Source organism: Oncorhynchus mykiss, chromosome 18 (assembly GCF_057628025.1).
Source record: "Oncorhynchus mykiss isolate SJ-2025 chromosome 18, ASM5762802v1, whole genome shotgun sequence".
NCBI classification, from domain to species: domain Eukaryota; kingdom Metazoa; phylum Chordata; class Actinopteri; order Salmoniformes; family Salmonidae; genus Oncorhynchus; species Oncorhynchus mykiss.
In genome coordinates, this window is record NC_143039.1 from 51502835 (window position 1) to 51527097 (window position 24263).

General features: G+C 42.9%; 1 protein-coding gene across 1 annotated transcript in view; it reads right to left on the reverse strand.

Annotated features, from left to right (window-relative positions):
* Nucleotides 1–383: 383 nt before the first annotated feature.
* The window catches only part of LOC118940993 (uncharacterized), a 44732-nt gene continuing 20852 nt past the window's right edge, over nt 384–24263 (reverse strand). The window contains exons 4-5 of the mRNA XM_090206662.1: nt 1193–3351; nt 384–1075 (exon numbers count right to left, since the gene is read on the reverse strand). Of these exons, the coding sequence (XP_090062788.1) occupies nt 980–1075; nt 1193–3351 (2255 nt within the window). The 3' untranslated portion in view covers nt 384–979. The remainder of the gene's footprint in view (nt 1076–1192; nt 3352–24263) is intronic.

Below are 24263 nucleotides of genomic sequence, written 5' to 3' on the forward strand. Positions count from 1 at the left end.
GACTGTCCACCAACACAACAGGCACATGACCACAAACGTAGCCACAAGAACACAGTAAACAAAACGGAGGCAACACTCCTCTGCTAAACTAACGTGTGGGCAAAACAGTCCCGTGAAAATACACCTGCTTAAAAGTTAAAAAAAAACACATTTCCCAAACTAACGACAGTAATGCAAACAATACTTATTTACTTTTTAAATTAATTTGTAAAAAAAAATCTAAAAACATAATACCACTTTGACAGTATGGAGTATTGTGTGTAGGCCATTTGTCACAAAATCTCAATTTAATCCATTTCAAATTCAGGCTGTAACACAATTTTTATGTCAAGGGGTGTGAATACATTCTGAGGGCACTGAATACAAAATATAAAAAAAGCATGTTTTTTGAATGAATTGTCTTTTAATGAGGTTTGCATATATTAAGGTGCCAGGTCGGACAATTTGGACTATATTTGATGTGTAGATGTGCTGTCTATAATCACCCGTTAGTCAAACCTTTTCATAAAATAATACTGGTTTGTATCTTCATTACATTTGTCAAACTGTAAGTTGAAGAGACAAGTACTGTATTGCAGTTCAAAATAAATGACTTCATAGTTAATCAAGAGAGGAAATAACAAACAAAAAATAATTATTGGAATGAAGCTTATTATAAATAAAATAAATAGATGATCAACCGTTTTAGTCAGTGGACAGCACAGCTTGAAACCACAAATGACATGACTAATAAATATATAAACATACTTTGTTCAGCTCAGCTGTAACTTTGATTAACAATCAGATGCATAATATAAAAAGTAGTACATTGCACAAAAAACATGTGGCCTTTTAAGCTTATTATCAATTTTCACTTGATCTTCTCAGATGCAGTCCTGTGTAGTCAAGTGATGTTCCATGCATTAAAGTCCCGTGATTAGCAGATATAGATTGGCTGTTCTTGTGATGACAATTGGCCACAGATGTTAGCATTGTCACCTCAGAAGAGACCGTTTCTTCTGGTGTACTGTACATTGTAATATCTGCGTCTGTGCCAGCGTCTCCTTATAGCTGCACATCCTCCACATAAAATGCACTGCAAAACAAGATGGAGAAGTATGATTCACATGTAAAATTAAATCATTGCAGAAATGTAGCATATTTTTTTAATAAATATGTAAACAGTATACACAGAACACAATACTATACGTACACATAGCAGGATCCACAGAGGTACCAAAATGATAGCGATGCCACAAGGGATTATAATGGCCAGAGCCCAGCCAGGAAATCCTCCACTTGTTGTATTGAAAGGAGTGGTCAGCAACAGAGTAGGAGGGGGTGTGGTTGCTTCTACAGTTGTCATTGTGGGTGCTGCTGTTGTGGTTTTTGTAGCAGCTTTTGTTGTGGTTGTCGAAGGAGCTGGAGTTGTGTTTGTTGAAGGAGCTGCCATTGTAGTGGTTGTAGGAGCTATAGCTGTTGTAATTAGAGTAGCATTATCAGCTGCAGTTGTAGGAGATGCAGCTGCAGTTGTAGGAGATGCAGCTGCAGTTGTAGGAGATGCAGTTGCAGTTGTAGGAGATGCAGTTGCAGTTGTAGGAGATGCAGTTGCAGTTGTAGGAGATGCAGTTGTAGGAGCTGCAGTTGTAGGAGATGCAGTTGTAGGAGATGCAGTTGTAGGAGCTGCAGTTGCAGTTGTAGGAGCTGCAGTTGTTTGAGCTGCATTTGCAGTTGTAGGAGCTGCATTTGCAGTTGTAGGAGCTGCAGTTGCAGTTGTAGGAGCTGCAGTTGCAGTTGTAGGAGCTGCAGTTGTAGGAGCTGCAGTTGCAGTTGTAGGAGCTGCAGTTGTAGGAGCTGCAGTTGTAGGAGCTGCAGCTGCAGTTGTAGGAGCTGCAGTTGTAGGAGCTGCAGCTGCAGTTGTAGGAGCTGCAGTTGCAGTTGTAGGAGCTGCAGTTGCAGTTGTAGGAGCTGCAGTTGCAGTTGTAGGAGCTGCAGTTGCAGTTGTAGGAGCTACAGCTGTAGGAGCTGCAGTGGCAGTTGTTGGAGCTGCAGTTGTAGGAGCTGCAATTAGGTTTTTCGTAAAAGCTGCAGTTGTTGTCGTAGTAGATGCTGCAGTTGTAGGGGTGGTAGGTCCAATGGTTGTTGTAGTAAAAGCTGAATTGATTGTCATAGCAGCTTTTGTGGTGCTGGTTGAAGGAGCTACAGTTATTGGAGAAAGAGCTTTAGTTGCTGTAGGTATGGTAGATGTAGTGGTCGTAGGCGCTATAGTTGCCGTCGGAGCAACAGTTGTCATTGTAGGTGCGGCTGTTGTAGTGGTCATAAGAGCTAAAAATGTTATGGTAGGAGGTGCAGTTATGGTTGTAGGTTTAGCTGCAGTTGTGGTTGTTGTAAGAGCTGCAGTTGTAGTTATTGTAGCAGGTGCTGTTGTGGTTGTCGTAGTAGGTGTTGTGGTTGTCGTGGTAGGTGTTGTGGTTGTCGTGGTAGGTGTTGTGGTTGTCGTGGTAGGTGTTGTGGTTGTCGTAGTAGGTGTTGTGGTTGTCGTAGTAGGTGTTGTGGTTGTCATAGTAGGTGTTGTGGTTGTGGTAGTAGGTGATGTAGTTGTGGTGGTCGTAGGAGCTACTGTTGTTGAAGTTGGAGCTGCAGTTGTGGTTGTCATAGGAGCTACAGTTATGGTTGTAGGTGTTGTTGTAGTGGTCGTAGTATCTAAAGTTGTAGTAGGAGTATCAGTTGTGGTTGTCATAGGAGCTGCATTGGTTGTTGTAGTAGGTGTTGTGGTTGTCGTAGTAGGAGTTGTAGTTGTCGTAAAAGGTGCTGCAATTGTGGTGATTGTAGGAGCTACAGTTGTTGTAGTTGGAGCTGCAGTTGTGATTGTCGTAGGAGCTACAGTTGTGGTTGTCGTAGTATGTGCTGTGGTTGTCGTGGTAGGTGTTGTCGTTGTCGTAGTAGGTGCTGCAGTTGTGGTGGTCGTAAGAGCTACAGTTGTTGTAGTTGAAGTAGGTGCTGCAGTTGTAGTGGTAATAGAAGCTACAGTTTTTGTAGTTGGAGCTGCAGTTGTGGTGGTCGTAGGAGCTACAGTTGTTGTAGTTGGAGCTGCAGTTGTGATTGTCGTAGGAGCTACAGTTGTGGTTGTCGTAGTATGTGCTGTGGTTGTCGTGGTAGGTGTTGTCGTTGTCGTAGTAGGTGCTGCAGTTGTGGTGGTCGTAAGAGCTACAGTTGTTGTAGTTGAAGTAGGTGCTGCAGTTGAAGTGGTAATAGAAGCTACAGTTTTTGTAGTTGGAGCTGCAGTTGTGGTGGTCGTAGGAGCTACAGTTGTAGTTGTCGTAGTAGGTGCTGTGGTTGTCGTAGTAGGTGTTGTGGTTGTCGTAGTAGGTGCTGCAGTTGTGGTGGTCGTAGGAGCTACAGTTGTTGTAGTTGGAGCTGCAGTTGTGGTTGTCGTAGGAGCTGCAGTTGTGGTGGTTGTAGGAGCTACAGTTGTAGTTGTCGTAGTAGGTGCTGTGGTTGTCGTAGTAGGTGTTGTGGTTGTCGTAGTAGGTGCTGCAGTTGTGGTGGTCGTAGGAGCTACAGTTGTTGTAGTTGGAGCTGCAGTTGTGGTTGTCGTAGGTGCTGCAGTTGTGGTGGTCGTAGGAGCTACAGTTGTCGTTGTAAGTGCTGCAGTTGTGGGGGTCGTAGGAGCTACAGTTGTTGTGGGGGTCGTAGGAGCTACAGTTGTGGTTGTCGTAGGAGGTACAGTTGTGGTTGTCGTAGGAGGTACAGTTGTGGTTGTCGTAGGAGGTACAGTTGTGGTTGTCTTAGGAGGTACAGTTGTGGTTGTCGTAGGAGGTACAGTTGTGGTTGTCGTAGGAGGTACAGTTGTGGTTGTCGTAGGAGGTACAGTTGTGGTTGTCGTAGGAGGTACAGTTGTGGTGGTCGTAGGAGGTACAGTTGTGGTGGTCGTAGGAGGTACAGTTGTGGTGGTCGTAGGAGGTACAGTTGTGGTGGTCGTAGGTGCTGCAGTTGTAGTGGTTGTCGTAGGTGTTGTAGTGGTTGTCGTAGGTGCTGCAGTTGTAGTGGTTGTCGTCGGTGCTGCAGTTGTGGTGGTTGTCGTCGGTGCTGCAGTTGTGGTGGTTGTCGTCGGTGCTGCAGTTGTAGTGGTTGTCGTAGGTGCTGCAGTTGTAGTGGTTGTCGTAGGTGCTGCAGTTGTAGTGGTTGTCGTAGGTGCTGCAGTTGTGGTGGTCGTTGGAGCTACAGTTGTTGTAGATGGAGCTGCAGTTGTGGTTGTCGTAGTAGGTGTTGTAGTTGTCGTAGTAGCCGCTGAAGTCGTGGTTGTCGTAGCAGTTTCGGTTGTAGTTGTCGTAGTAGGTGCTGCAGTTGTGGGGGTCGTAGGACCTACAGTTGTCGTAGTTGTAGCTGCAGTTGTGGTTGTCGTAGGAGGTACAGTTGTTGTAGTTGGAGCTGCAGTTGAGGTTGTCGTAGGAGGTGCAGTTGTGGTTGTCGTAGTAGGTGCTGCAGTTGTGGTCGTAGGAGCTACGGTTGTCGTTGTAAGTGCTGCAGTTGTGGGGGTCGTAGGAGCTACAGTTGTTGTGGGGGTCGTAGGAGCTACAGTTGTGGGGGTCATAGGAGCTACAGTTGTGGTTGTCGTAGGAGGTACAGTTGTGGTTGTCGTAGGAGGTACAGTTGTGGTTGTCGTAGGAGGTACAGTTGTGGTTGTCGTGGGAGGTACAGTTGTGGTTGTCGTGGGAGGTACAGTTGTGGTTGTCGTGGGAGGTACAGTTGTGGTTGTCGTGGGAGGTACAGTTGTGGTGGTCGTAGGAGGTACAGTTGTGGTGGTCGTAGGAGGTACAGTTGTGGTGGTCGTAGGTGCTGCAGTTGTAGTGGTTGTCGTAGGTGTTGTAGTGGTTGTCGTAGGTGCTGCAGTTGTAGTGGTTGTCGTAGGTGCTGCAGTTGTAGTGGTTGTCGTAGGTGCTGCAGTTGTAGTGGTTGTCGTCGGTGCTGCAGTTGTGGTGGTTGTCGTCGGTGCTGCAGTTGTAGTGGTTGTCGTAGGTGCTGCAGTTGTAGTGGTTGTCGTAGGTGCTGCAGTTGTAGTGGTTGTCGTAGGTGCTGCAGTTGTAGTGGTTGTCGTAGGTGCTGCAGTTGTAGTGGTTGTCGTAGGTGCTGCAGTTGTAGTGGTTGTCGTAGATGCTGCAGTTGTAGTGGTTGTCGTAGTAGGTGTTGTGGTTGTCGTAGTAGGTGTTGTAGTTGTCGTAGTAGGTGCTACAGTTGTTGTGGGGGTCGTAGGAGCTACAGTTGTGGGGGTCATAGGAGCTACAGTTGTGGTTGTCGTAGGAGGTACAGTTGTGGTTGTCGTAGGAGGTACAGTTGTGGTTGTCGTAGGAGGTACAGTTGTGGTTGTCGTGGGAGGTACAGTTGTGGTTGTCGTGGGAGGTACAGTTGTGGTTGTCGTGGGAGGTACAGTTGTGGTGGTCGTAGGAGCTACAGTTGTTGTAGTAGGAGCTACAGTTGTTGTGGGGGTCGTAGGAGCTACAGTTGTGGGGGTCATAGGAGCTACAGTTGTGGTTGTCGTAGGAGGTACAGTTGTGGTTGTCGTAGGAGGTACAGTTGTGGTTGTCGTAGGAGGTACAGTTGTGGTTGTCGTGGGAGGTACAGTTGTGGTTGTCGTGGGAGGTACAGTTGTGGTTGTCGTGGGAGGTACAGTTGTGGTTGTCGTGGGAGGTACAGTTGTGGTGGTCGTAGGAGGTACAGTTGTGGTGGTCGTAGAAGGTACAGTTGTGGTGGTCGTAGGTGCTGCAGTTGTAGTGGTTGTCGTAGGTGTTGTAGTGGTTGTCGTAGGTGCTGCAGTTGTAGTGGTTGTCGTAGGTGCTGCAGTTGTAGTGGTTGTCGTAGGTGCTGCAGTTGTAGTGGTTGTCGTAGGTGCTGCAGTTGTAGTGGTTGTCGTCGGTGCTGCAGTTGTGGTGGTTGTCGTCGGTGCTGCAGTTGTGGTGGTTGTCGTCGGTGCTGCAGTTGTAGTGGTTGTCGTAGGTGCTGCAGTTGTAGTGGTTGTCGTAGGTGCTGCAGTTGTAGTGGTTGTCGTAGGTGCTGCAGTTGTAGTGGTTGTCGTAGGTGCTGCAGTTGTAGTGGTTGTCGTAGGTGCTGCAGTTGTAGTGGTTGTCGTAGGTGCTGCAGTTGTAGTGGTTGTCGTCGGTGCTGCAGTTGTGGTGGTTGTCGTCGGTGCTGCAGTTGTAGTGGTTGTCGTAGGTGCTGCAGTTGTAGTGGTTGTCGTAGGTGCTGCAGTTGTAGTGGTTGTCGTAGGTGCTGCAGTTGTAGTGGTTGTCGTAGGTGCTGCAGTTGTAGTGGTTGTCGTAGGTGCTGCAGTTGTAGTGGTTGTCGTAGATGCTGCAGTTGTAGTGGTTGTCGTAGTAGGTGTTGTGGTTGTCGTAGTAGGTGTTGTAGTTGTCGTAGGTGCTGCAGTTGTGGTGGTCGTAGGAGCTACAGTTGTTGTAGTTGGAGCTGCAGTTGTAGTGGTTGTCGTAGGAGGTACAGTTGTGGTTGTCGTAGTAGGTGCTGTGGTTGTCGTAGTAGGTGCTGTAGTTGTCGTTGTAGGTGCTGCAGTTGTGGTGGTCGTAGGAGCTACAGTTGTTGTAGTTGGAGCTGCAGTTGTAGTGGTTGTCGTAGGAGGTACAGTTGTGGTTGTCGTAGTAGGTGCTGTGGTTGTCGAAGTAGGTGTTGTAGTTGTCGTAGTAGGTGCTGCAGTTGTCGTAGTAGGTGCTGCAGTTGTGGTGGTCGTAGGAGCTACAGTTGTTGTAGTTGGAGCTGCAGTTGTGGTTGTCGTAGGAGCTGCAGTTGTGGTTGTCGTAGGAGCTGCAGTTGTGGTTGTCGTAGGAGCTACAGTTGTTGTTGTCGTAGGAGCTACAGTTGTGGTTGTCGTAGGAGCTACAGTTGTGGTTATCGTAGTAGGTGTTGTGGTTGTCGTAGTAGGTGTTGTGGTTGTCGTAGTAGGTGTTGTGGTTGTCGTAGTAGGTGTTGTAGTTGTCGTAGTAGGTGCTGCAGTTGTGGTTATCGTAGGAGCTTCAGTTGTGGTTGTCGTAGTAGGTGCTGTGGTTGTCGTAGTAGGTGTTGTAGTTGTCGTAGTAGGTGCTGCAGTTGTGGTGGTCGTTGGAGCTACAGTTGTTGTAGATGGAGCTGCAGTTGTGGTTGTCGTAGGAGGTACAGTTGTTGTAGTTGGAGCTGCAGTTGTGGTTGTCGTAGTAGGTGTTGTAGTTGTCGTAGTAGGCGCTGAAGTCGTGGTTGTCGTAGCAGTTTCGGTTGTAGTTGTCGTAGTAGGTGCTGCAGTTGTGGGGGTCGTAGGAGCTACAGTTGTCGTAGTTGAAGCTGCAGTTGTGGTTGTCGTAGGAGGTACAGTTGTTGTAGTTGGAGCTGCAGTTGTGGTTGTCGTAGGAGGTGCAGTTGTGGTTGTCGTAGGAGGTGCAGTTGTGGTTGTCGTAGTAGGTGCTGCATTTGTGGTCGTAGGAGCTACAGTTGTCGTTGTAAGTGCTGCTGTTGTGGGGGTCGTAGGAGCTACAGTTGTTGTGCGGGTCGTAGGAGCTACAGTTGTGGGGGTCGTAGGAGCTACAGTTGTGGTTGTCGTAGGAGGAACAGTTGTGGTTGTCGTAGGAGGTAGACTTGTGGTTGTCGTAGGAGGTACAGTTGTGGTTGTCGTAGGAGGTACAGTTGTGGTTGTCGTAGGAGGTACAGTTGTGGTTGTCGTAGGAGGTACAGTTGTGGTTGTCGTAGGAGGTACAGTTGTGGTTGTCGTAGGAGGTACAGTTGTGGTGGTCGTAGGAGGTACAGTTGTGGTGGTCGTAGGAGGTACAGTTGTGGTGGTCGTAGGAGGTACAGTTGTGGTGGTCGTAGGAGGTACAGTTGTGGTGGTCGTAGGAGGTACAGTTGTGGTGGTCGTAGGAGGTACAGTTGTAGTGGTTGTCGTAGGTGCTGCAGTTGTAGTGGTTGTCGTAGGTGCTGCAGTTGTAGTGGTTGTCGTAGGTGTTGTAGTGGTTGTCATAGGTGCTGCAGTTGTAGTGGTTGTCGTAGGTGCTGCAGTTGTAGTGGTTGTCGTAGGTGCTGCAGTTGTAGTGGTTGTCGTAGGAGGTAGAGTTGTGGTTGTCGTAGGAGGTAGACTTGTGGTTGTCGTAGGAGGTACAGTTGTGGTTGTCGTAGGAGGTACAGTTGTGGTTGTCGTAGGAGGTACAGTTGTGGTTGTCGTAGGAGGTACAGTTGTGGTTGTCGTAGGAGGTACAGTTGTGGTTGTCGTAGGAGGTACAGTTGTGGTTGTCGTAGGAGGTACAGTTGTGGTGGTCGTAGGAGGTACAGTTGTGGTGGTCGTAGGAGGTACAGTTGTGGTGGTCGTAGGAGGTACAGTTGTGGTGGTCGTAGGTGCTGCAGTTGTAGTGGTTGTCGTAGGTGCTGCAGTTGTAGTGGTTGTCGTAGGTGCTGCAGTTGTAGTGGTTGTCGTAGGTGCTGCAGTTGTAGTGGTTGTCGTAGGTGCTGCAGTTGTAGTGGTTGTCGTAGGTGCTGCAGTTGTAGTGGTTGTCGTAGGTGCTGCAGTTGTAGTGGTTGTCGTAGGTGCTGCAGTTGTAGTGGTTGTCGTAGATGCTGCAGTTGTAGTGGTTGTCGTAGTAGGTGTTGTGGTTGTCGTAGTAGGTGTTGTAGTTGTCGTAGTAGGTGCTACAGTTGTTGTGGGGGTCGTAGGAGCTACAGTTGTGGGGGTCATAGGAGCTACAGTTGTGGTTGTCGTAGGAGGTACAGTTGTGGTTGTCGTAGGAGGTACAGTTGTGGTTGTCGTAGGAGGTACAGTTGTGGTTGTCGTGGGAGGTACAGTTGTGGTTGTCGTGGGAGGTACAGTTGTGGTTGTCGTGGGAGGTACAGTTGTGGTGGTCGTAGGAGCTACAGTTGTTGTAGTAGGAGCTACAGTTGTTGTGGGGGTCGTAGGAGCTACAGTTGTGGGGGTCATAGGAGCTACAGTTGTGGTTGTCGTAGGAGGTACAGTTGTGGTTGTCGTAGGAGGTACAGTTGTGGTTGTCGTAGGAGGTACAGTTGTGGTTGTCGTGGGAGGTACAGTTGTGGTTGTCGTGGGAGGTACAGTTGTGGTTGTCGTGGGAGGTACAGTTGTGGTTGTCGTGGGAGGTACAGTTGTGGTGGTCGTAGGAGGTACAGTTGTGGTGGTCGTAGGAGGTACAGTTGTGGTGGTCGTAGGTGCTGCAGTTGTAGTGGTTGTCGTAGGTGTTGTAGTGGTTGTCGTAGGTGCTGCAGTTGTAGTGGTTGTCGTAGGTGCTGCAGTTGTAGTGGTTGTCGTAGGTGCTGCAGTTGTAGTGGTTGTCGTAGGTGCTGCAGTTGTAGTGGTTGTCGTCGGTGCTGCAGTTGTGGTGGTTGTCGTCGGTGCTGCAGTTGTGGTGGTTGTCGTCGGTGCTGCAGTTGTAGTGGTTGTCGTAGGTGCTGCAGTTGTAGTGGTTGTCGTAGGTGCTGCAGTTGTAGTGGTTGTCGTAGGTGCTGCAGTTGTAGTGGTTGTCGTAGGTGCTGCAGTTGTAGTGGTTGTCGTAGGTGCTGCAGTTGTAGTGGTTGTCGTCGGTGCTGCAGTTGTGGTGGTTGTCGTCGGTGCTGCAGTTGTAGTGGTTGTCGTAGGTGCTGCAGTTGTAGTGGTTGTCGTAGGTGCTGCAGTTGTAGTGGTTGTCGTAGGTGCTGCAGTTGTAGTGGTTGTCGTAGGTGCTGCAGTTGTAGTGGTTGTCGTAGGTGCTGCAGTTGTAGTGGTTGTCGTAGATGCTGCAGTTGTAGTGGTTGTCGTAGTAGGTGTTGTGGTTGTCGTAGTAGGTGTTGTAGTTGTCGTAGGTGCTGCAGTTGTGGTGGTCGTAGGAGCTACAGTTGTTGTAGTTGGAGCTGCAGTTGTAGTGGTTGTCGTAGGAGGTACAGTTGTGGTTGTCGTAGTAGGTGCTGTGGTTGTCGTAGTAGGTGCTGTAGTTGTCGTTGTAGGTGCTGCAGTTGTGGTGGTCGTAGGAGCTACAGTTGTTGTAGTTGGAGCTGCAGTTGTAGTGGTTGTCGTAGGAGGTACAGTTGTGGTTGTCGTAGTAGGTGCTGTGGTTGTCGAAGTAGGTGTTGTTGTTGTCGTAGTAGGTGCTGCAGTTGTCGTAGTAGGTGCTGCAGTTGTGGTGGTCGTAGGAGCTACAGTTGTTGTAGTTGGAGCTGCAGTTGTGGTTGTCGTAGGAGCTGCAGTTGTGGTTGTCGTAGGAGCTGCAGTTGTGGTTGTCGTAGGAGCTACAGTTGTTGTTGTCGTAGGAGCTACAGTTGTGGTTGTCGTAGGAGCTACAGTTGTGGTTATCGTAGTAGGTGTTGTGGTTGTCGTAGTAGGTGTTGTGGTTGTCGTAGTAGGTGTTGTGGTTGTCGTAGTAGGTGTTGTAGTTGTCGTAGTAGGTGCTGCAGTTGTGGTTATCGTAGGAGCTTCAGTTGTGGTTGTCGTAGTAGGTGCTGTGGTTGTCGTAGTAGGTGTTGTAGTTGTCGTAGTAGGTGCTGCAGTTGTGGTGGTCGTTGGAGCTACAGTTGTTGTAGATGGAGCTGCAGTTGTGGTTGTCGTAGGAGGTACAGTTGTTGTAGTTGGAGCTGCAGTTGTGGTTGTCGTAGTAGGTGTTATAGTTGTCGTAGTAGGCGCTGAAGTCGTGGTTGTCGTAGCAGTTTCGGTTGTAGTTGTCGTAGTAGGTGCTGCAGTTGTGGGGGTCGTAGGAGCTACAGTTGTCGTAGTTGAAGCTGCAGTTGTGGTTGTCGTAGGAGGTACAGTTGTTGTAGTTGGAGCTGCAGTTGTGGTTGTCGTAGGAGGTGCAGTTGTGGTTGTCGTAGGAGGTGCAGTTGTGGTTGTCGTAGTAGGTGCTGCATTTGTGGTCGTAGGAGCTACAGTTGTCGTTGTAAGTGCTGCTGTTGTGGGGGTCGTAGGAGCTACAGTTGTTGTGCGGGTCGTAGGAGCTACAGTTGTGGGGGTCGTAGGAGCTACAGTTGTGGTTGTCGTAGGAGGAACAGTTGTGGTTGTCGTAGGAGGTAGACTTGTGGTTGTCGTAGGAGGTACAGTTGTGGTTGTCGTAGGAGGTACAGTTGTGGTTGTCGTAGGAGGTACAGTTGTGGTTGTCGTAGGAGGTACAGTTGTGGTTGTCGTAGGAGGTACAGTTGTGGTTGTCGTAGGAGGTACAGTTGTGGTGGTCGTAGGAGGTACAGTTGATGTGGTCGTAGGAGGTACAGTTGTGGTGGTCGTAGGAGGTACAGTTGTGGTGGTCGTAGGAGGTACAGTTGTGGTGGTCGTAGGAGGTACAGTTGTGGTGGTCGTAGGAGGTACAGTTGTAGTGGTTGTCGTAGGTGCTGCAGTTGTAGTGGTTGTCGTAGGTGCTGCAGTTGTAGTGGTTGTCGTAGGTGTTGTAGTGGTTGTCATAGGTGCTGCAGTTGTAGTGGTTGTCGTAGGTGCTGCAGTTGTAGTGGTTGTCGTAGGTGCTGCAGTTGTAGTGGTTGTCGTAGGAGGTAGAGTTGTGGTTGTCGTAGGAGGTAGACTTGTGGTTGTCGTAGGAGGTACAGTTGTGGTTGTCGTAGGAGGTACAGTTGTGGTTGTCGTAGGAGGTACAGTTGTGGTTGTCGTAGGAGGTACAGTTGTGGTTGTCGTAGGAGGTACAGTTGTGGTTGTCGTAGGAGGTACAGTTGTGGTTGTCGTAGGAGGTACAGTTGTGGTGGTCGTAGGAGGTACAGTTGTGGTGGTCGTAGGAGGTACAGTTGTGGTGGTCGTAGGAGGTACAGTTGTGGTGGTCGTAGGTGCTGCAGTTGTAGTGGTTGTCGTAGGTGCTGCAGTTGTAGTGGTTGTCGTAGGTGCTGCAGTTGTAGTGGTTGTCGTAGGTGCTGCAGTTGTAGTGGTTGTCGTAGGTGCTGCAGTTGTAGTGGTTGTCGTAGGTGCTGCAGTTGTAGTGGTTGTCGTAGGTGCTGCAGTTGTAGTGGTTGCCGTAGGTGCTGCAGTTGTAGTGGTTGTCGTCGGTGCTGCAGTTGTAGTGGTTGTCGTAGATGCTGCAGTTGTAGTGGTTGTCGTAGGTGCTGCAGTTGTAGTGGTTGTCGTAGGTGCTGCAGTTATTGTCGTAGGTGCTGAAGTTATTGTCGTAGGAGCTGCAGTTATTGTCGTAGGAGCTGCAGTTGTGGTCAGAACTCCATGGATATTCCAGCATAAAAACACTGGTTTATGAGATGAATGGTTAATATGTTTATTGCGCACAATATCAACATTTCCAAGATTTCCCTTCATCAGCATGGTGCAGTTTTTGACATCTTTATTATGTAATAGATACAATTATAATTTATAGCTACATTATTCCCTTGATTGTTAATAATATTACCTATAATACCTTATTGAGATTACCACACCTGAGTTCTATTTTTGTTGTTGTTGAAAAGAGGGTACATTTTTCATTACAGTAGTGTGGTAATATAATTCAAGTAATAGAGGTTACAGCAGTGTGATAATGTTTACCGCTTACAATTGAGTAATTTTCCTTTTTTATATTTTGGAAACCATATATCATCATTTTGATATCATGGATGGTCAGTCCTTGCATCCATAGCTACATCTATGAATTTGAGAGTGATTACGTTTACTAAAGTGGTGGGGTGTCCGCATTGTTGTTGTTTGAATCCCAGATTTCCCCATTAGGGACTCGGGGACTAAGGACTAAAATCTTTAGTAAAGCTATCAAATCGAGGGGAGACATTTGACAGTAAAGTAGCCTTGGCAAAATGTAAAATTGCCCCCATGAAATGTCAAAATAAACATATTTAGAAAAAAATCATAAGCATAGTAACATCATATGCATACAACATGTACATCATTGCTCATTATTCTAATTACATTATCCAAATGTATATGGTGTATTTTGTCACCATCTTGCCTTTTTGGTTGTTAATATTTTAATTCAGGATTAATACACGAGTTGGCATGAAGTTAGCAAATAGTAAAAAATGAGTTCGAAACATGAACACAGAATGAAATTCAGTGTACTACATACCCATGGTAAATAAAGTAGCTGTCAGTTTCTGTGTCTTCATTTTGGACTCAGTTGATGCAGTTGTTTTCTGAATAGAAAGAAAAATATACATTTTATTGACAGGTCATAAGCCACTATTAATGTTCAGCGGTGGACACTTTTCAACTTAATCTGTAACTTGTTAAGCAAATTTATGCAACTCATTTAGGTGTGCCAGATCAAGAGGTGTGAATAATTATTCATTCAAGACATCGCTGTGAACAAAAGTAGCTTGTGAAGAATAATGTAAAAAACAAGGAAACAAAATGTGAAAACTTTGCAAGGCTGTGAATAATTTCACAACAGTCACTATAACCACTATAACATGGATTTATACACTTTAGTGAAATTACACAGTAAAATCCAGATTAGCGTTGCATTTTTCCCCCATCAGAAATCAGCCTATTACCGCATCCCACCAATCATGTTACTTCATAAAAGAGGAAAGGGCATTTCAAATTTGCAAATGGTCTGCAAGCGACCAGGAATTCACACATTCTGTGAAAGTAATCGGTGCAGTTTTATATTTTGGAAACCATATATCATCATTTTGACATCAAAAGATGAATTTTTTTTCAAATATAAAACATAATACATGAAATAGTAAAATCCACATTAGCGTTACAATTTTTCAAGAGAAATACGCATTTTGCTGCTTAATAAACATAAGTATTTAAACTTGGCTTTCAAAAGTTGACCAATCCATTTTCTACATTCTTAAAAAGATGAGAAAAAATAAGAAACCTGCACACTGCTCTTGCTAATATCACTGCTCTATTAAGTTCATATTTAGGCCTCAAGCATGAAACGCATTGAACGGATGTGGCTGGAGCAATGTCAACATAAGGGTGCAAATTAAAAACACTCACAAAATCCTGGAGTATAAGGAAAACAAGCATATGTTACAAATATTTATATTTTTTATTTAACCTTCATTTAACTAGGCAAGTCCATTAAGAACAAATTCTGACTTACAATGACAGCTTAGGAACATTGGGTTAACTGCCTTGTTCAGGGGCGGAATAACAGATTTTTACCTTGTCAGCTCTGTGATTCGATCTAGCAACCTTTCGGTTACTGGCCCAATACTCTAACCAAAAGGCTACCTGCCACCCCTATAATATAACAATGTGCATTTCATAAGTATTCTAATAATTGTAATAAAGTGAGTACATAAGACGTATTAAATAAGACCGTAAAACAACAATGAGGACATCAATCTATCAAGAAAGTTTTCATAAATCATTGGGTACTGAACAATAAAAACCGTCAGAGTGATCTGAAGTGGCGGCATTAACTCATGTTCACATTTACATAACATGCATGGGCATTTCATCATTAAGACCAGGCTGAAACACAACAAAATGTGGAATAAGTCAAGAGGTATGAATACTTTCTGAAGGCACTGTAAAATCATATCAATTTATAGTTTTCAAATGGTCTGCCAGCAACTAACTACATATTCCTATACATATTCTGTGACAGTTGAGTAGTTAATAAAAAGTGTATGGATGTTTACATATAACGTGTACATAATAACCATAATCTTCATTGTTTCAATGTTGAAGCTTTTACATTATCAATTTTGCATTTTGATCTTTTCTTGTAAGACCATTTACCTTGTTATATTTGTATATGATATTTCAATTTTTTTGTGCTGTGTGCAATTTATTTAAAAAATATCTCAAGTATTCTCCATTAATATATTCTATTATAGAGTAAAGGTTATTACTTACCTACAGCAAACACTTCAATGCCAGCCACCTATTTCTGTAATTTCTCCAAATATCAATTGAGGAAGGTCTTGGTTAATGACAATTAACAATCACAATATCTAGATTATATCTACACTAAAATCTTATTATCTTTCTAGTTCTGCTAACCATTTCAAGCTTACAATTGAACTGTTCCCGTGTATACTGTCATGCCAATGTATTTCTAGTTTGTATTTATATTACTATAGGGCTGGTTTGATGCCACAAATTGTCTGTCTTTCAGGTGACGTAATATTTTGGGAGGCACCAAAGATAATAAGATAAAGGTGACGAAAAAGGGAGGGACAGAGGAATGCAAGTGGGAAGTACTTAGCTTCAAAATGTTTTTGTTTTTTCCCCAGGTACTGACGTGGTATGGAAAACTGGTTAGGTGTTCTGACAAATTTGGGATGGACTAAAAATAATTGAAAAAAGGGGAGGGGGAAAATAATCTGTTTGAGAGTATAATAACAGTTATGTACTGACCTTTTTTTTATTGTAAACTGTTTAGGTCACAAATACATTTTTTTTAAAGATTTTCTGTAGCCAGAATCTTGCTTAATTGTACTTAATTGACTTAACTTAACTTTGGAGCCATTCATTTAATTTAATCAGTGGCCTGAAGTAAGCAGTCTACACTCTCACATGTGCTACTTCCCATATCTTTTTAAAAACATAGTTGTTTCTTTTAACAGTAGATTCAGTTTATGAATCTCTAACAAAAGTGATGTCAAGATTTGTTTTAATCAGCTGGTAATTATGATTGAGGGTCACAATGACTCCACATGGTGAGCCCAACAATGGATGAAAATATCTTGGATTCCTGATGGAGCATTTTCCAGATGCTAAAATAATTTTTAAATGATTTTTTACAATGAAGAATGACACCTAAACATTTGTGTGTACCTGCTGAAAAGAAAGAAAGAAATGTATAATAATATAACAAATTAATCTCTGATAAAATATTGTGTGCGAAACACCTTACATTTGTTTAACTTTACAGTTGATATATTTGTAGAAATTAATACAAATCTGTATCTTGTGGCTCGATTAAAATAAATACATATTTAAAGACTTGTATCTCTCTATGATAATGAAATGTGTTCAGTTTAAAAATATATATTTTCTATTGAACATTAACACGACACTACAATAGTGTTTCACTATTTTGAAGAGTGCCTTGGTCCTCATCATTTTGATATCATGGATGGTCAGTCCTTGCATCCATAGCTACATCTATGAATTTGAGAGTGAGTACGTTTACTAAAGTGGTGGGGTGTCCGCATTGTTGTTGTTTGAATCCCAGATTTCCCCTCTAAGGACTCAGGGACTAAGGACTAAAATCTTTAGTAAAGCTATCAAAAAGTAAATGCATAATAGTATTGACCTATTTCTGGGTGCACATTTAACCTCTGCAAGGTTCCTGGCAACGCAAACGTGGATCTGAAGTATGCAGGTTTTCCCTCTCCAGCTGACTGTCAGTATCACTTTATTTAGGGTTAAACCTTGATGCACAGTTTTCCTGTCTTCCTCAGGGAGTTCCTCTCAACCAAGGGGAAAATTCTGCATGCCAATGTTGCATTAGTTGATCTGAAACAAAGGTGGGTAATACATAACACCTTGATCAGTGTCATTCATAACAACTATTAGAACACATTTATTCAACATCAGTCATGAGGAATTTGATAAATATTTGATTTATTCCGTCAAAGTACACATCCCTCTGACATACTAATCACACAACAATCTGGGAGCACCAGGGAAGCCTCAGAGCAGTACCCAGGTAGCAGATTAGGGGTTATGTGACTTGCTCAAGGCCACAAGAGCAGAAGGGTTGGATCCAGACCTGTCTGTAAATAATATATTTCAAATACTCTAACTGACTGTGGTCGGTGATTGAGCTTGCCTGGCACAATGGAACCATTGTAGTAGTCCCAAAAGAGAAAACCGCCATCTTTCTGGCACTCACTCCAGACAGGCTCAATACTATTTGAACCCAGGTCAGAGCAATTGATGGCATTTTAACATGTTGAGTAACTTTGCCTGATACCCGAAGACATGTATTAGATCAAATCAATCAATCACATTTGCTGTAAAAAAAAAGGGCTTTATGAATTAGTGTTGGTCAGGAATTGCTTTACTGAAACCGACCTAAACCCCATCGAGCCAGAAGATTATGCCTTGGCTTTAGCTCAGCAAAGACTAATACAGCCTTGTGGTGCACAGGACTAACCCAGTCAGTAACACCAGCAACAATACTTTTCACTCAGACCAGACAATTTCAACTAAAACAATTTAACTTCATAATACCTTAATAACTTTCTGTAATGACAAAATCACTTATTTTGAAGGTTCCTTATAAATGATGTTAAAATATGACGGTTGTTATGCATGATACTTTTAACATTCACAAAGTGTTACCCAAACGACTTATTTAGCATTTTGGGTGAGGAGCTTCATTCTAACCAGCAACATGTGGGTATCACTTGTGAACATGGAGATTTGGAGTGTGATGCCTGACTCAACATGCCCTAGGACGTCATCGAAATTAAGAATTTGTTCTTAACTGACTTGCCTAGTTAAATCATTTTAAAAAATGTCTAATTGTTACTATCTCATGCCGCGTTGACTAATAAGGACTGTTTTAATACAGGATATACTGTATTTTTCCAAAAACGTATTACCTTTATACTTTTGTACAATCAAAATTGGTCTGATGCATTCCTTTATACCTCTGTGAAGTGAATTATTTCCATAGAACTCCATCCTGCTTATATAACAGCTACTTGCCATATTAAACTAAACTAACTACTGGTAGAAATGTATTAATCCGAAAGAAAATGTACTGTCATCTTGCAAAGAGCACTATCCCCAGTCAAAAAGTGTTGGCAAGTTGCCTCAGTGTTTTGACCCGTGATTTGTTTTTGGCAAACATCCCAACTGTCACGTCTACACCCATTCCCCCTCTCCGGCGCTCGATGTCGCCAGTTGAATCATTATTATTATATTTATCAGATGTGAATTGTACAACTTACACTTAACACAATTTGGATATTCATTTACTGTGATTTAATGTTTTCTAATTATTTATTGTTGTTTTAGCTGTTGCCGTCCACCAATAACTACACCGTTCTGTGACTTGCCACACCCTAAACAATCATTGATGATTAAACACTGGTTTGGCTTGTCATTGGATTCCATATGATAAAAAGGAATGTTCTTTCATGAGTTGTATCACTCCCTGACGTCTTCCTGTCGTCTCCCGTGACGTTGAAAGGTGTTTGAGTTTCTTGTAGAATCTGTTCTATTGAACATACCTCTACATCCATAACAAGGAACATCCTCCTTGTTTTATGTTTGAATGCTATGACATGGAAGATGGTGTTAGTGCTTAGTTTATGAAAACAGATCTAATCCAACTTTGTTGCTATATTTAGTGAGTTTTCAGACCCCTCTAGCAACACATTTTCAAAAAAGCAACTTGCAAAAAATCGAGTGATTTACATTAACAAAACAATTTACCTGAATTAGGGCCAGACTAGTTACCATAATTTTCTCACATTGCCATTGACAGTTTTTTCTATTGTCTCTTTTTGGTCCATTTAGATTGTTAATGTAGATTGTATACAAAAAAAATTGTTTTTAAATGTTATGGTTAAAAATGTTCATGTTTTACTGTTTTACTGTGACTTGTTTTAGGCTCCTAAGTGGACGATAAGGTTAAAAAACAAAACAAACAAAAAAAAATCTAATAAATCAAATAAAAAACGAAGTAACTTCGCCAGAGGGTCACTTTTGCCAGTCCCAAGGCCGGATAAAGGAGGAGGGTTGGAAATAACAAGAATCGACAGAAGAAAGTTCATTTGGAGTTCTAAACATATTTCGGGTGTTTTTTGCTCACTTTTTGTCTCTCCCATGACGTTATTCCTCTCTCCTACAGCATCCATCACAATTACATGGCCAATTATGCAAATTAGGTGATGGCGTCATTTAGCGACTTTTAGGACAGCCAATAGCTACTTTCCTTACTGAGGAGTTGGCAACACTGGTATCATCCCAGATTAGGAACAATACACTATTTCAAAGCACAGGTCATGTTTGCCTAAATACAATGTAATTACTAGTTGTTACACAGGATTTAGCTGGTTAAAATTAAGTGTATCGTGAGGAGTACTTACTTGTAATGAATATGTACTTATACAATACATTACCCATCCTGAGAATCTGGCCCTCAAGCTTCTGGAAGTGCCATCCAAGTAGGAAAATAATCAAATCTAATTTTATTGGTCACATACACATGGTTAGCAGATGTTAATGTGAGTGTTCTAATTCCAACAGTGCAGTAATATCTAACAAATAATCTAACAATTCCCAACAACTACCTAATACACACAAATCTAAAGGAGTGAATGAGAATTTGTACATATAAATATATGGATAAGCGATGGCCGAGCGGCATAGGCAAGGTGCAGTAGATGGTATAAAATACAGTATATACATGCGATATGAGTAATGTAAAATATGTAAACATTATTAATGTGGCATTGTTTAAAGTGACTAGTGATCCATTTATTAAAGTGTCCAGTGATTGGGTCTCAATGTGGGCAGCAGCCTCTCTGAATTAGTGATTGCTGCTTAGCAGTCTGATGGGCTTGTGATAGTATTAATCTTTTACCATCTGCGAACAGCTCAAATGTCATCAACCAACTGGTCCAGCGTGGACCTATTGTAAGAAGGCTCACTGTAGCAGTCAAACTTTGGCACTGTGTTTTCGATCTTGACGACACTGACATTTTCAGATTTAACTATCGTTTTCAAACGTTATCCTCGTCGCCATTGTTCAATCTTATACTCGTATTAAATTAAGATATTATACTGAATTTAATCAACCAGACTCAGAGGTAAACTTCAACATGTCTTTACTCCAGCACTGTCTGTAATCCCCTCACATTCCTTTACTGACGTGGTGACGTCCTCTCTCAGTACGTCACATCAATACATGACAGCACTCCAGTCTCCTTTTCACCTCATTTAACACCTGATTTAAATAACAAAAGGCACATCTGAATTGAGTAACACAGTATGAGTCATAATGCCCATAAAACCTAGCGGTTAAGCCTTTAAATGGTTCCAATGTTTTTTTTTACATATGAGATTTTAAAACTACTTCATATACATTTAGTAGTTTTGGGAGTGACATGTTCCAAAGTAACTTAATGCTTTAGTTTTTCAATTTAAGTAATTAGTTACTTTTTTTAACAACTCGTTGCTTTTAAATACGATTTCCTTTTTATTTTTTTAAATGTTGCCTCCCCAAAAGTTCTAATCTCACCCCTAAACTCACGCTCTTCCTGTTTCTTCAAGAACGTTGTGGCGGGAATATAGCTAGCAATATGGCAGAGACAACAGCCTTTACACCGTGGAAGTATTCACAATAATTGGAACGCAAAAGGTGCCTCGGGGATAAGCGCCTGTCAGCTGCGAAGAACTCAACTTCAAATATCAAGAAGCACCTTCAGGCCAAGCACAGCTCCACAAGACTGGTGGAGAAAGACCCTAGCCAGCCGATTGACGTTGATGCTGAGTATGAAGGTTTTTCTGCTCCAAAACAGTAAAGGTTAGATTTCTGTTCGGTTAAACCTGTCACCCCGAGAACACAATGAAAATGTATGCGTCTTTGATGATTGTAAGTAATTCCTGTGATCGCATGCCATTTATTTCAATGCTATATGTTTTGGGATTTATTTGACAGTTTGCATTCGTGGTCAGCAGTTTAGTGCGCGGGTTATTTAAATGTTCATGTCGATACTTCAAGTCGGGTTTGTTGTGACTTAGTAGGCTGTATTTAGTGACTTTCATAAAGCTGCCTTAATGTTGTTTTTGATTCATGGACAATGCCCCTTTGACGCGTTGGATTTAGCTAGATTTATTTTGTTTTCTTTGCATTCATCAGACATTCGATAGTTTAATGTAGAATTTTGTCAGAACACAAAGGCTATTGTTCATACATCTTTATTATTGTCACGTTCACTGGAATAAATAACGGACCAAGCTGCAACGCAATATGGTTTCCACATTATTTATTTGAAATGCACAAAACAATAAAGCAAGACAACAACTAAAACCCCCCCCAAATATGCCCTGACCTACTATACCATAAAAAAACAAAGGCTCTCTATGGTCAGGGTGTGACAATTATCATAATCTGTATACATTTCTCCTCCATCACTCATTTTTTGTGGAACAGTTACATTTCAATAGGCTGCTGAACTACAAAGGCCAAATAATAATGAGATTTAAAAAAAATAAGACATAGTTTCTTGCAAAATACACAGTTCAATTTACTAAAAGAACTGAAAAAACTATTAGGGAATCTGACCAACCTCAGTCTTGAGCTCTCCCATGATGTGGCGCATTGACAATCCTTTAGGTGCTGAGCATAATACCCTGACTACACCGCTCGTATCGCGTGCGTGAGCATGGCAAAATACATTTTGAAATCTAGATTATTCAATTATTGCACCCACATTGCTCGGGTGCGCCAACGCGTCTGCGTTGCCGAGGGCTAAAATAGAAGTCAGTTCTATTTGTGACGCAGATCGCGCTGCAAGTCCTGCCTCTCCCATCTCCTCATTGGTTTATAGAAGCAGGTACCCACGTGCCACCTCCTCATTGGTTATACCCACGTGGGTGACTGAAAGACGAACAAGGTCGGTGGCGGTAATGCACCTAATTTATGAAAGTTGCTAATCGCAAAATATAAAGTCCAGAGAAGAAAAGGCCTGGAAGGAGGAGAGATGATTAGAAATGATTCGGGTTGACCGTTTTATGTGTGGATTAATTGTCAGAGTAGAGGACCTTGTGCATTTCAGGTAAAATAAAAACTGAATGTTTATATCCCAGGACAAATTAGCTAGCAAGTGCAAGCAAGCAAAATCTCCATAAATGTTTAATGCTTTTCAACATGTCCCCAAATTAATGTAATTGGTTCAGAGTTTGCTTGGATATTTTAACCTGCGTGTTGTGATTGCATTTAGTGTGGGGGGACAAAATACATTTCTGCACGATGGCCCACGCACGCAGCCGGTTTGGGTTCCATGTAACGTTCCACTTTGAATATCCCGTGAGTACTAATTTCATGTGTGAGTTCCAAATATCTCTAATGGTCGCCCTAGCGTGAGTTTTTATGCACGTGATGTTAGAACGTTCTCTCCATTCTAGAATGTGATTGTTGGTCGACAGTCCATTTAGTCCGCGCTGACCTCAAACCAACGCACACAGCCTGTTTTTATTTATAGGCTGTTTTCAATTTGTCAATTTCAAATTATTTTTGAACAAGTTTTTTATTTTCTAAGAACAGTTTGAAATGTGTGCTCCACCTCTTCATTCACATAAAAGTAGTAATTTTTACTGTTGCGGACCAATACATTGTTTTGACATTTCTGACCGGGACAAAAATTCCCAAACACTTCCCAATTGTTTGTGCAGTTCAAGTCTGCAGACACTTGCTCAACTCCGGTCCTGCACACACACACACACACACACACACACACACACACGTGTTCACATTTTCTGTCTGTTGCCTTCATCGCAGTCACAGTTGTTTTCGTTACCAATAATAACTTTGGAAATGCGTGTGTTTCTATCAAAGTAAGTGCCTTATTACGTTATAATAGTTTCTGCATGTCGTGTTGTCGTTTCTACTGTAGCATAATATTTTTGTGTATATTCCTTATAACAGTGGACATGCTAGATAACGTTACTCATTTCATAACCTTTATGGTGTTATATTCAATCGTGCTCATGTTGCTAGCTACATTCTTCTATTAGCTCTGTAAAACAATGTTAATTGCGTCAGAGAAGTGTTGTCTTGTTGTATTTTGAAGTTACCCTGGAAAACTTTAAAAATATCTTCTTATATCACTTGTCCGCCTTATCCACTGCCCCCATTTTGAGGTTATAGTCAAGCACGCATTCTGGTTTGATTTTTCTCTCTCCCGTCAGATGGTCCTCCTTCCTGTGGCCGACATGGTTACTGTACGGACAGTGGAGAGGACATGAATATCTCGTTTGTCATGACACTTTACTGCCAGCTGTTGACATTTCTTATTTTGTACAACGGGTCATTTAGGATGTTAGTAGCATTGTTGATGAAATGCAGTCATCGCAGCAGAACTAGGAAGCAGTCTCTGGAAAAGACGGTGGCAAAGAAGGGAGTTGCAAACATAGGATCTGTGCTCCAGTATTCTCATAGTGAATTCTTCTTTACTATGAGTTCTTCTTTACTATCCCCATGAGAAGGACTGTCACCGGGAAGGTACACATTTCACTAATTGTGGTTGTCCCCCCCCCCCCCCCAAACTCCTGGCTCTCTCTTCTCTTGTAGCTCCAAGGCATAGCGATTGGTCTCTGCTATGTCTCCCACCAGCTCCTCTGTCAGAACCAACTTGAAGCTCTCTGCCTCGGATGGAAATGGCAAGGGGCGTTGCACTCCAGACTGGGACTCATCAAAGCAAACAGCAGAGCCAGGAGGGGTGAAATGGCTGGCAGCCTTCCAGCTACCACAGAACTCCTGTACTTCATCCACTGTCGGTCTGCCTCCATCACCACCAGCATCTTCAAAGGGAACTTTGACTTTGTCAGTGGACAAGGGGTCCTCAGATTCAGGGTTCTCAATGGCTGGGAGGCAGCTCCTCACTGTCACTGTCAGAATCTGATTCCTGACTTTCAGACTCACTGTCAGAATTTTTTTTAAATCGCCAGAATTTCCACATTTGTGAGTTGTCACCTTTTGAAATACATTGCTAATGCTACAGCTTATCTAACTAGCTACATACATAAACAACAACACTGAATAGCTCAGAGTGGGAGTGAGAGGTTAAGTGATTGACTGCCTGCATGCACCATTTGTATAAAAAAAATCACTATCAGTAAATGTTTTGTGCGGTAATTATTGATATGTTTACTGTTTTATTCACATGTTTTTCAAGTACCGGTGATAAATCATGCATTCTGATTCTTGCCTAGTTTGTAATGGGCACATATGTGTGTAAAATACTTTTTTGAAGGTTTTACTGATTATGATGAGCTAAGCCAATTCCAGCTGTGTATGGAGCCATGTTTGTTGACATACAATGCATTCTGGGTTTCACGTAATCGTCTGTCGGACCAAAGTTGCTATAACAAAATGAGGTGTGTAAGGGTTCACTCGTTTTTTGAGAACTTCAGGAAGTGAATGGTGGGATGTGAACGATGGTAGACAACACACCCCTTCAACATGTTTACTATTAACAGACCAAACTCATCTTGTCTTCTCTTTTTATCTTTGGTTTCTGTGATGAAAAAAAGCATGGCGGCGCTGAAACTAATCGTCGGATTACTTTCGATTTCTAGACAGTGTTTTGCTCAAGTATTTCAATCAATGGTGAGTTCACCCTTGATGTCATTAATTATACATTGTAATTGCTATTAGCTAATTCATATTGTCGTTTTTGTCAGCCGAGAGTTATAAAAT